At 41.3% G+C, this 12,394-nt stretch overlaps 1 protein-coding gene across 3 annotated transcripts in view; it reads right to left on the minus strand.

Moving 5' to 3' along the window:
* mllt3 (MLLT3 super elongation complex subunit) overlaps window positions 1–12,394 on the minus strand; it is a 164,645-nt gene that overhangs the window by 21,796 nt on the left and 130,455 nt on the right. Inside the window, exons 8-10 of one of the 3 annotated variants that reach the window (XM_069926702.1) lie at window positions 11,708–11,890; window positions 6,397–6,499; window positions 3,989–4,060 (exon numbers count right to left, since the gene is read on the minus strand). In XM_069926702.1, the coding sequence (XP_069782803.1) occupies window positions 3,989–4,060; window positions 6,397–6,499; window positions 11,708–11,890 (358 nt within the window). The remainder of the gene's footprint in view (window positions 1–3,988; window positions 4,061–6,396; window positions 6,500–11,707; window positions 11,891–12,394) is intronic. The other 2 variants (XM_069926713.1, XM_069926723.1) reach the window with 2 other exon arrangements.

A 12,394-nucleotide genomic window follows, 5' to 3' on the forward strand; every position in this document is an offset into this window, starting at 1 on the left:
TCCATCTCAGCAGTTGGTGGCATGCTGCAACAACTAATTGAGGGTCAGTGGAAACCACTTGTGATCTTCAGCCAGCACCTGCGACCTCCAGAGCTGAAATACAATGCCTTTGACAGGATGAATCTTCTACATCGTCATCAAGCAGTTTTGGTATTTCTCAGAGGGGTGGGAATTCACAGTCTTCAGGTCCATAAACGTCTCACCTTCGCATTCGCCAAAGTGTCGGATCTGTGGTCGGTATAGCAGCAATGCCACCTGTCATACATTCTGGAGTATACCACTACCGTCAAACACATGTTCAGGAAAAATGTCGAGGCCAACGTACTGTCTCCCATCTCCATCCAATCGATGCATTCCCTGTCCCCAGGGTTGGACTATGCAACGCTCACCGAGGCACAGCAACTGGACAAATAAATGCTGGCCTATCACACCGTAATCTCGGGCCTGCAACTGGAAAACATCCTCATTGGCCCAACAGACGTGTCCACCCATTGTTCCAGCCACTTGGAGGTGTCACATTTTCAATGCACAACATGGTTTGGCCTACCTGATCATTTAGGTAACCATCCAACTGATGGCAGATAGATTTGCTTGGCATGGCCTAAGCAAGCAGATTGGGCACTGGGCCAGGACATGCATATACTGCCAGCTGACGCACAGGAGATTTGAGCACGTGGACATCATCAGTCCGCTGCTGCTCTCCTGGGTGGGGGTAGGGGAGGGAGTGCAAGGTACCTGTTCACCATGGTCAACATGTTTACTAGGTGGCCAGAAGCAGTATTGCTCGCCGACACATCAATGGAGCCTGCACCAGAGCATTCATTGCACTTTTCAGCCTCCTGCCACATCACTTCAGACAGGGGGTCGCAGTTCATGTTCAGTCTATGGTTGGCGCTGGCACAGCTACTTGGGACCCAAGTGCCCCACACCACGGCCTACCATCTGCAGTCCAACGGCCTGGTAGAGCATTTCCACTGGCACCTGAAGTCAGCCCTGATGGCATGTCTCTGAGGCTCAGATTGGGTGGACGAGCTCCCATGGGCACTTCTTGACATCTGCACGGCACCCAAAGACCTTGGCACCCCACTGACGGTTCCAAGCGAGTTTGTGCCAGTGGCCCATGCACAGAGGACACACTCGCGGGAGTACTCACAAGACTCCTAGAGAAGGTAGGAACACTAGCTCCTGTCCCAACCTAGTGCCCAATTCTTAGCATTAGTCAGATTTCTCCTTGGAAAGCATTAACATTATTATCCTTTATGATATCTTCGCTGCATTTAAAAATGCCATCAGCTTATAAATACCAAGCAAATCATGGGTTAATTAAATTTAATTTGTTTTGCTCCATGCATGATAAAATAAAGATAAAGGGAAAGACAACAGATATTGATTTTCTGTGGTATGCTATATTAGGAGGCAAAACTGGCAAGATATTTCTCGTTTAGTGTGATGCCAGCTCCAGGGTGCCAATTAAATTAATGGATAGTGTTAGAAACTGCATTACCAGCAACAATAACAAAAGTTCACCTTAAAATTCAAATATAATTCCATCTAAAACCAGTCAGACATGCTTGTATCCCTGCTGTATGATCATATGTGCCCCATTTGTTCATTAGAGTTCAAGTTCATTATGGAGGCCATTTGGCCTGCTGAGTCTGCTCCATTCTTCCACTCAGCCCCATTCCCCTGCCTTCTCCCCATAGCCTTTGATACTCTGACTCTGCCTTAGATATCCAACAACCTGGTCTCCACAGCTGCCCTTGGCAGAAAATTCCAGAAGTTCAGCACTCTCTAGCTAAAGAAATTCTTCCGCATCGCTTTTCCCTTCAATCCTGACGATGTGCCTTCTTGTCCTTGACTCCTCCACCATGGAAAAGAAGTTTGCCACATTTACTCCATCCAGGCCTTTCAACATTCAAGATGCTTCTTCGAGGTTCCTCATAACAGAATAAGATACAGCAATTGCTATCAAAATTAATTACAGAAGGATCGAAAGGGCACCGTGGGTCTGAGTGACACAATATCGTGGATATGAGCCATAATTCAAAATGTCAAGGACATGGGTTGACCAGAATTGTTTGACTACGATGGGGAAAAAAGACAAGAGAGCAAAACAAAAGATCAGTGCATTCGCACAAACTCAAATGCCATTAGAATCAAAATGATTGGACAATTACCCAGTATAGATAAGCTGATTTAATTTCTTGATTTAATTATCAGTTGACTGAGTCCAAAGGAAAGTGCCATAGTTTGTGGATTTATTCAAGTGAATTCTGACATTCAGTAATCAAATTCAATACTGCCACTGCTCCCAGTCAAGGGGCTCACCTGATTCCATGCTTACACCATACATCATTTCGGCCCACTCATATCTGGATTTTATGGAAGGTCCGAAAGCTATCTTTGAATCATTACTGCTATCCAAAGGAGCCTCATCTCCAGGAAACTTATTTGTTTCTTATCTGATCAGTGCCGTCCAAAGCAGATTTAGAAGAGATCAATTTTTGTTCCCTACTTTAACTTCAAAATACCAATGCTCTTCCAAATCTGCACAGCAGATTCCTCAGTAATGATATGTGCTAAGTTCTTGTCGACTTTGGAGCTTGTGGTATTGTAACACTGCTGCAGCTGCAATACAAACAGTGCTGGCACTGATGTGAACTGAGGAGCAGAGATATCTTCCAGCATCCCTCTGCAGGGTCCCAATGTCCAGTAATTTAATTGACAGCCCTGTACAGCTTTAAGCCACCTGTTGAATGAGACTGGTGTTTTTCTTCTTTCAAACCATTAGTGAACCCAAGGAGATCTGACCCAAGATGACAGCAGCCATTCTTGGCAGCCCAGACCATGAAAGTGTGGACTCCGTGGCAGCAGAGGACCTGTGCTGGGTATCAGAGTAAGAGAACATCGCCCCGCCTTGAGTGATGACCCTAGATAGTAGGAACGACAGCAGTGGATCAGTGAAAGCCCTCATACCAGGTCCTGGGATGATGGAAACTGGCAGATGGGAACCAGGTATCAGGATTTATGATGGTGCTGATGACAAGCAGGGATCCTAAAGGGCCTCAGCGGCTAACATCTTCCTAATCATACCATGGTTTCAGAACCAGGGGCCCACGAGGGTTACTTGAATGCCTGAAGCTCAGGTTCCATTGCTTGACCCCAAGGTTACAGGAGCAAAGGAAGTGGCAGGATTAATTGACGCTCTGAAAAGACTCTCATTTGTTTCTTGGAAGGGGTTTTGGATGTGTGGTCCAATTTGTGTTCCTTCACAGCCAATCAAATGTAAACAAAAATATTATCTATTTATGTACATGACAATACAAGAATATTGAACTAGATCATGATCAATTACCCCAAGTCTGACATGGGACAAACCATTTTGACCAAAAGCTTCTCTTCCACAAGCCACACTTACAAAAATAAAAATCAAACTCAATGAATGAAACTGCTTTGGATGAAAACATTCATTTCAAAGAAATGTTCCTGCAAGATGATTACGGCAGCAATCTATTGGGCCAATAGAGTGCGTCTATGCTCTGCTCTATCATTTCAGGATTGTACAAGCACCAAACTACATACTAAAGTAACAAGATAGAGAGTGAAGCTTCAGAAGAGATCAAAGATGTCTTTAAATTGTCAGGTTCTGAAACAGTGTTCAGGAGTTTCATGCAGCCCTAGAAACTGCAGTTGATAAAGGGAAGAGAGGAGAGAGAGCTAGTTTGGGGATGAGCTAGGAGAAAAAAATGCTTTTGGCTCATGCAGTTTTACAAAGTTTAACCTCACAGAACAATTCTGCCTCAGCCGTTTTCCCCAGAGAATAAGTAAAATGTATCAGCAAAGTGGAACTCGAGAAAAGGGCAAATGTTTTGCCATTTTGAGTCACACTTATAAAATGTCCTGCTTTCATATTTGCTCTGCCCAACACTCAGGACTACAATGTGCTATTGTATGAAAGAACTTCAAGAATACAAGAAACACAGCTTACCTTGTCATATTCACCATTCTTTATTGCTTTCTCAGGTTTGCTTTGCTTTAATGGGCTTTTGACTTCTAACACCTGTTGTAATAGAGGCGTAAATACTTCAGCCACAGGCATCCTCAATGCTCTACTTTCTGGCTGTTCTCAGGCTCCAAAAATAACTACACTTCATGAAAAAAATGTTGACTTTGGCAAGTACTCCACCTCTCCAAATTCAGTTACCTTCTCAATTTTCCCATCCTTAGCTCCAAAGTGAGGGGCACAGTCATCTATGACTTTTTCCACATCCTCTATCTGCATACTTGCAAAATCATTCTGCCACCTATACCCAGCAGAAGTGGGTACAGGTATACCCCACTTTACAAATACTGTACACAAATTATGAAAAATTGCTTTTATGAAGAAATCAGTGTTCACTTTTACAAAAGGATTTGAATGGGTTTTCATTTTTCACGAAAATAACTTCCAGTAGTAGTGAAAGAGTCTTCGCTATTTCGGCTTACGAAAGGTTTCCTAGGAATGCTCTAGTTTTGTAAAGCAGAGTATACATGTTCTTCATTTACTCCGCATTAGCACATTTGTTTATCTGTCTACAAATACCCGAGTTTGCGCAAGAATGGATAGTTGGTGAAAGTTCGAAAAGTTGGTGAAATGCATTTAGTTGCATCAAAACTAGAGTTGGAAGCCATAATTTATTTGGAAGCATTTCTTTTGAAGGCTTTCACAACAATCTTACAGGTTCAGGGAAGGTATTGTAACATTGTATGAATGTCTGACATCAGTGTTCATTCCTTACCAATAAACAATGAATGAATGGATCCTCAGTCCAGTCAAAATAATGTGTTAATTTCTGACCCTATTCATAATAGCTTGTCATTTAAACATTAGCTGATTGTGGATGGCATATTTAAGAAAAGTTTTAGTATTTGCTTCAAGCTTAACCCTGGTGTAAAGAATTTTACTTAGTAAATAATATTCATTCTCACGGAAGAAAAAAGTGTCATGGCTATTCCAACTTTTTTTCCTGCTCCCAAGAGAGGTTTTCTTTGTACTTTATAATGACACTGGCTATCTGACAATAGCAAGATTTTTTTGTAGACCATGACCATAAAGCAAAGGTAATAGAAATGCAGATAATGCGAGAGAAAGTGGCAATCGTATTTGAATTTGAGCACTGACAGCATCTTTCAAAAAGCACAGTTCATCTACAGAAGTACTTTCCTCTTGATCATGCAGTTTCAATTAAAAAGTTTAATTTTCAAAAGATAAAATGTATGTAATAGTAACTGGAGAATACATGCTGAGAATATATCATCAACTAATTATCTAATCATTCACACTATCCTTAATCTCCATTTTTATCATGGCATGAACAGAAATATATAATCAGTAGCAGCTAACAGTTACTGCAGAAGATGGAAAATTAAAGAGCAAGTATTTTTTTAAAATTTAATTCACAGTCACAGCTCTTTCAGCCCACAAGCCTGTGCCGCCCAATTACACCTTATTAATCTACGACCCCGGTACATCTTGAAAGTTAGGAGGAAATTGGAGCACGGCAAGAAAACCCATCCAGACACAGGGAGAATGTACAAGCTCCCTACAGACAGCACTGGATTTGAATTATGGCAGCTGGCACTGTAACAGCATTGTGTAGGTATTTATTAAAGCAAATACCGAATTTGAACATTGGTCATAAAGGAACTAGCTGCAACACTGGGGTACTTTGTTTTACATGGTACATTTAGACATTACTATTTTCTGCAATATACTTTTTTGGAAACATTCATGCTCAACAAGTTTTGTGCAATTACCACTTTCTCCAATAGGCTAAGTTGCACCTAACCTTGCTAAGAATCAAGAAAAATTAAGACAACAGCTTAATGGGTACGATAAAGTGAGATATTCATCTCTGCAAGAGATCATTGTTTCAAAAGCATATTTATCAAACTTAAGTTCAGCAGTTTCCAGTGAAAGCTTGTGATAATGTTATGCAAATACTGCTTGCCCTTTGCTATAATTTATTTTTCAGAATGGCAACTCATATTTGCAAATGCATGATTCATCTGTCAAGTGAATGTAGAGAAGTGCAACAAAATAAAGGCATCTTAGTATACCAAAGTTGAATGATGAGGGGGTGGGGGGGGGGGGGCGGGGGGAAGAGGGGAAATGGAAAGAGCAAAGGAAAGAATTGGGGGCAGGGCCCACTCAGGGAAAATTGAGGGGAGGAAGTCAGAGAAAAAATAGGGATAAAGGAAAAGTGAATTTCAAGTGTTCTAATCAGTTCTCCAAAAAAAAATTATTCCCAATACATTTCCGATAATATCTTCCAGATTCATACAAGTATTTTAAAAAAATGATATTTGGGTTCAGCTTTCCAAATGCTGTAGTTTATTGCACAGCTTCACCCATACCTGATTATTGATGTTGCTTGCTTTTAGTATTGGAGGTGCTTCATTTCTGGGTGGGGTAGAGTTGCCACTGTTCTCACTGTCGCTCCCATCACTCAAACTCATTCTGTAATAACAATTAAGCAAAAAGTTGAGGCACAAAACACTCAAGGATAAATTGGGAGTAGATATTTAATTCCTCAGAGTTCATTCCCATGTCGATGAGGCTCTGCTATAAAGACTTAGGTGCACAATGATAAATTGTTTCTTCTTTCTAATTCATTATTTCTCTTGTTCCCACATGAAATTATTATTTTGATCAAGAGGGCAATTTTTAAAAAAAAATCTTTATTTTGTTAACTTTTAGATCATGTTTCTGGAAGGACTCTTGTGATGTTCTCTGGGGGAATAATTTTTATCATGTGAGTAGTGTCAAAATCCATTTCACAACTTACTAAGAGGTGCACAAGTATCAAGCAAGCAGACAAGCTTTTCCACCTTCATCCCATCAAGGGAACAAACTGCTTTAATTTTCCACTATTATCTTTGAAATCCCAGCTTCAGAACTTGTTCCTACAGCAGCAGTGTTATCATTTTTAAAAAGTTTCCTTTTCGATCTTACTTTCAATTAATGGTGCTAATAGAAATGAAATTTTCAACAAGTGCAAATTATGCAGATTGGCTTTCTACGTGAACTGAGAAGGCAACATGTAGGGTACACCAGCCATTCTCAACCCTTTTTCAGCAATGAGCACCCCCTGGACTCTGCTCAAAGTTTATGAGCTTCCTTTTCTGTGAAGCGGCTTTAGTTTCTTCAATACATCTCTCATACCAACTACATAAAAAATATTTATGTTACGTGAGGTAAAAACAAAAGGCTTTTACTTAAATGTGCTGTGCCCCCTGGTTTTGTGGGGGAGGGGGTTGGGTCCATACTGAGAAGAGCTGGTGTACACATATACTAATTAGTCAGACATTAAATCAAAATAAACTCTGCATTTGTAACAAATATCCAAATTGACCATGAAAATTTCTAGTTTTGATACAGAACTGAAAAGTAGGGATTATTCAATAGAGATTTAACCAAAATGAAAAACCAAGTCATCTTATGCTTTCTGTACTGAATGTAGCAAAATATTATAGAGTTTAATAACTAATACAACACAAATTTTATTTCTAGAAATTTAATGAAGGAGAAGCACACCATGCTTCATTCACCTTTTGGAGATTTTCTACTTTCAGGAAACTTGACTTGCCTCCACTGCCATTTTGGTAAACAAAAGCAAAATCTGCAGTTTTCAAATGCTGATTGGGTGCATAATACATTGAAGGGTCAAAGAAAAAGAACAGAATGAAATGAGCAGACAGAAGAGCACAAGATAGAGCCCAACATGGGCACGATGGGCCAAAAGCCTCTTCTGTGCAATTGTCTTAGAATTCCAAGTGACAGGTTCCCAGCTCAGTCCTGAGGAAACATCGAGAATCATGGGTATTATGAGATATCATGAGAATTGACTGATATTTAATACACTGGACACCACAGGACTAGAATTATATAATGAGCAAAGGCAATATATTTTTTATTTCATCATTCTAAATGTTAGAAAAAAATTGACTGCTTTAAGACCATTATTGAAATGACCTCACGAGGACAGAAAGTGAAAAGCATTTATGACAAATGCCAATATGGATATTTACATGGAGCTTTGAATGGAAGCAAATTTTAATTCTGATAAAATTCTTTGTAAAAACCAGCAATAGTTGGTCCTAAAACCTAGCTTTGAATATTTCCTTTAGAAATTCTCTATGATGAATCTACCAATGATTCAGAGTGCACATATTGCAGAATGCAACCACAATCAAATAAAACACTGTCCTGTCATTTTATCAGAAAAATTATATTTGTGAGCACAAAACATTGCCAATACATGGAGCAGGACTTGATTTAAAATTCCTTTATTGTCATGTAACATGTAATATCATACGAAATTGTCTCTTACATCAGGCAGAAGGCAAAGAGTCGCCATTAGTGTCGCCCAATGCCCTTACAGTAAGAGAAGCAAAAGAGAGTCTTTCAGAGACATTGAGTGTCCATGGATTCATCTGAAGTGCTCCCACAGCCTCTGTAGCCTGTTCCAGCAATCAGCAACCTGAGCTCCAGATCCAAACTTCAGACATGATCAGGAAGCCTTCAGTGCCCGAGGCCCTTCAGGAGCTCTTCTTGTCCTCAGTGTCCTCTCAAATTCTAGCTCCAATACTTGGTTCCCATGAGCCAATCTCCAGCAACCTTCAGTCTGTGAGGGTACTCCGACCGAAGGTCGCCTGCAGCCTGTATGGGACCTTCAGCTGCTGAACCCCTTGCTGGTTTGCTGCTGTGGCCACCATCCTAGAGAGTCTTTCAGTTGCAGAGTCCCTCATTGGTCTGCTACTGTGGTCACCGCCTTGAAGGTTCCCTGAACTGCTGAGCCCTTCACTGATTTGCTGCCGTGGTCACCATGCTGTAGGACTATCTTCTGTTTCTCATTCTCCATGGTGGAGGGGGAAAGAGTGCTCTCCCAGTTTCCAGAGGCCTGCACCAGTCTGCTGCTCCCCCAGCATCTGCACCCCTTGTGGTCCTGGCGGGCACAGGTGCTGCCATCTTGGGCACAGACCACATTAGTTTCAATATTTTAATTTAAAAACACTGTTGGCTCCTTTAACAGGCAATTAAACACCTCTACAGGTTACAGCAGCTCCAGCAGTGTAGCCTTTTTTTTTTAAAATGAGGAGCAGAGTAGGAAAACTCATGGTGGCATGGTTAGTGCAGCGGTTAGCACAGTACTATTATAGCACCAGTGATCCGGGTTAGAATGTGGAGCTGCCTGCAAGTAGTTTGTACGGCCTGCTGGTGATTTGATTGGATTTTCCCAAGATGCTTTGGTTTCTTCCAATCTGCCAAAACCCAGGGGGTTGGTAGATTAATTAGACAGTACGGGTTTCATGTGTTGCAATGAGTTTCTACCATTGCGCATCATTACAATTTGTATAAACAAAAAAGTGTTCTCTGCTGATATGTACTTTGGTTCACGATCCTCAATCCAGAATGATCCAAAACGAGACCACGGATAGTGTCAGAGTAACACATTGAAGGAAGATGATGAATAGGTCAAAATATGGACTTCAATTTCTGGTTTGCCAATGCTCTTAAATAACAGAGCAACCTGAGCACGTCATGACTGCTCAAGACAGTAAAATACAAAATCACTGAAATACCAGTTTTCGTCATTTAAATAAAGTGTGGTTTCAAATGTGCTTAAGGATTTTTTATTTTGCTGAAGTTTTAAATGTACTTCTTTCAGTAATTTATAAACTATCGTAGAAAAGAGCATAAAACACAGCTTAGGGTTTCAGGAAAGCCCAGTAGATCAGCAGATATTGCTCCAACTTCATCACTCCAATGACCTGAGTTTTCTGTGTGAATATAGAACAGTGCAGCTCAGGAACAGGCCCTTCAGCCCATGTCTGTGCCAAATCTAAATTTATCCTATCTGCCTGTGTGGTCGGAATCCATGTTTGTTAATGTGCCTGCATAAGTGTCTTTTAAATATAAAAACACACAGAGAAATGCAGGATAAACTCAGCCGGTCTCTCAGCATCCATTGGAGGAATATTATCAATGTTTTGGGTCTGAGCCCTTCTTCAAGGTATAAGCAAAAAGCAGGAAGGAATCGGAATAAAGACTGGAGAGAGGAATGAGAAGAGTGCAGACAACAACTGAAAGGTGTTAATTGGCTATGATAACAAGCTGAGAATTGATTTTGGCTCTGTGAAAGGAGACAGAAAGAAAAGGGAAGAGAGAGAGAAAGGGACAGAGCTGGGGGAAAGGAGAAAGGGAAAGAAGAAGGGGGGGGGCAGTTTAACAGAAACCGAGGTCAATGTCGATACCATTCAGTTGGAGGGTGCCCAGATGGAAGATGAGACAAGTCCTTCCAATTTGCAAGTGCACGAGTCCATGGACAGTCATGTCATCAAGGGAATGAGATGGGGAATTTCAATGGGTGGCCACTGGGAGATCCATGCTATTGCTGCAGATCCAGCTGAGGTGTTCAACAAAGTGATCTCCCAGTCTGCACTCAGTTTCTCTGATATAGAGGAGACTACCATGGGAGCACCAGAGGCAGAAGATTACCCCTGCAGATCCACAAGAGAAATGTTGCTTCCCTTAGAATGAGTGTTTGGGGCCTGAATGGTGGTGAAGGAGGTGGTGTGGGTGCATCTTCTGCAGTCACAGAGTTAGGTGCAAAGGGGACGATTGGTGGGGAGGGAGGAGTGGACAAAGGAGTCACAGAGGGAATGGTCCTGTGGAGGACAGAGAGGGGAATATGTGTTTGGTGCTGGGATTATGTAGGAGGTGGCAGAAAGGGATATGTTGGGCATGGAGGCTGGTGGTGTGGTAGATGAGGACAAGGGGAATCCGGTCCTTTTTGTACGTGAGGGTGGAGGGAGCCAGGGCAGATGTGCTGGTAATGGATGATGATATGGGGGTGAGGGCGAGTTGATGGTGGTAGAGGGAATGCCATGTTGTTTGAAGAAGGCCTTTTAAATGTTGCTGTTGTTTCCACCACCTCCTCTCCTGACTAAGTATTTCTCGACCATCTATGCCGTTCATCATATTTTATATTTCTACTTGGTTACTCCTCAGCCTTCTATACTCCAGAGAAAACAATCCAAGTTTCTCCCACCTCTCCACACTCCATACAGGCAACATCCTAGTGAACTTATTGTACATCCTTTCTACAGCCTCCACATCCATCCTATTGTGTGGTGACCACAACTGCACATAAAACTTCAAATGTAGCCAATCCAAAGTTTTATGCAGTTAAAAATTATTTCTCAACTTTTGTACTCAATTCTTGATCAATGAAAGCAAATAAAGGGCCCTGGAATTTGAATATGACCTTTTAATACATTTTCCTGGATTAAACAAGGTCTGTCATTTTTCCATCTAAATTTCCAACTGATTTATAACTTGCTGTATTTTTTGACAAGATTCATGGCTTTCATTTACAAACTTAAGAACATAGAACATTCAGCCTCTTTGGCCCATGATGTTGAACTGACTTATATAAACCTAACTCACAATCCAAACCTTCCCTATTTCACACCCATAACCATCTTTTTCTTGCATCCATATGTCTAAGTCTTTTAAATGTCCCTATTGTACCAGCCACTACCACCACTCCTGACAATGCATTTCATGCACCCACTTCTCTATGTAAAAAAAGTACCCCTGATGTCTTCCTCAAAATTTCAATCCCTCAGCTTGTACAGATATCCTTTGGCATTTGCTACTCACCCCTTGGAAAAAAGGCAGTGGCTGTCCACCCTATCTTTTCCCTTCATAATCTTGTAGACCTCTATTAAGTCTCCTCTCATTCTTCTTTGATCCAAAGAGAACAGTTCTGTTGACCTTGCCTCCATTCCAGGCAACATTCTGGTAAATTTCCTCTGCACCCTCTCTTTGGCTTCCATATCTTTCCTATAATGAGATGACCAAAAATGAATGCAATATTCCAAGTGTGGAATAACTAGAGTTGTATCAGCTCTTTAACTCCAAACTAACAAAGGCTAGCATACCATAATCCTTCTTAACTACCCTATCAATATGTGTGGCAATATTGAGAGATCTATACATTTGGACCCCAAGGTCTCTCTGTTCTTCCACACTGTTAAGAATCCTGCCATTAACCATGTACTCAGCCTTCAAATTTGACCTTGCAAAATGCAGCACTTCACATTTATCTGGATTAAACTCCATCTGTCACTTATCCACCCAACTCTGCATCCTGTCCATATTCTGCTGTAATCTTTGACAACCTTCAACACTATCCACAACACCTCCAACCTTCGTGTCATCTGTAAACTTACTTACCCATCTCTTTACTTAATCCAGGATTCCCTGAGGAATCCTCTGGTCACTGGTCTCCATGCAGAATATGATCCATCCTCTACTATTCTCTTACAGGCAAACCAATTCTGCATC

The sequence above is a fragment of the Narcine bancroftii genome, chromosome 1, assembly GCF_036971445.1.
Source record: "Narcine bancroftii isolate sNarBan1 chromosome 1, sNarBan1.hap1, whole genome shotgun sequence".
NCBI lineage: Eukaryota > Metazoa > Chordata > Chondrichthyes > Torpediniformes > Narcinidae > Narcine > Narcine bancroftii.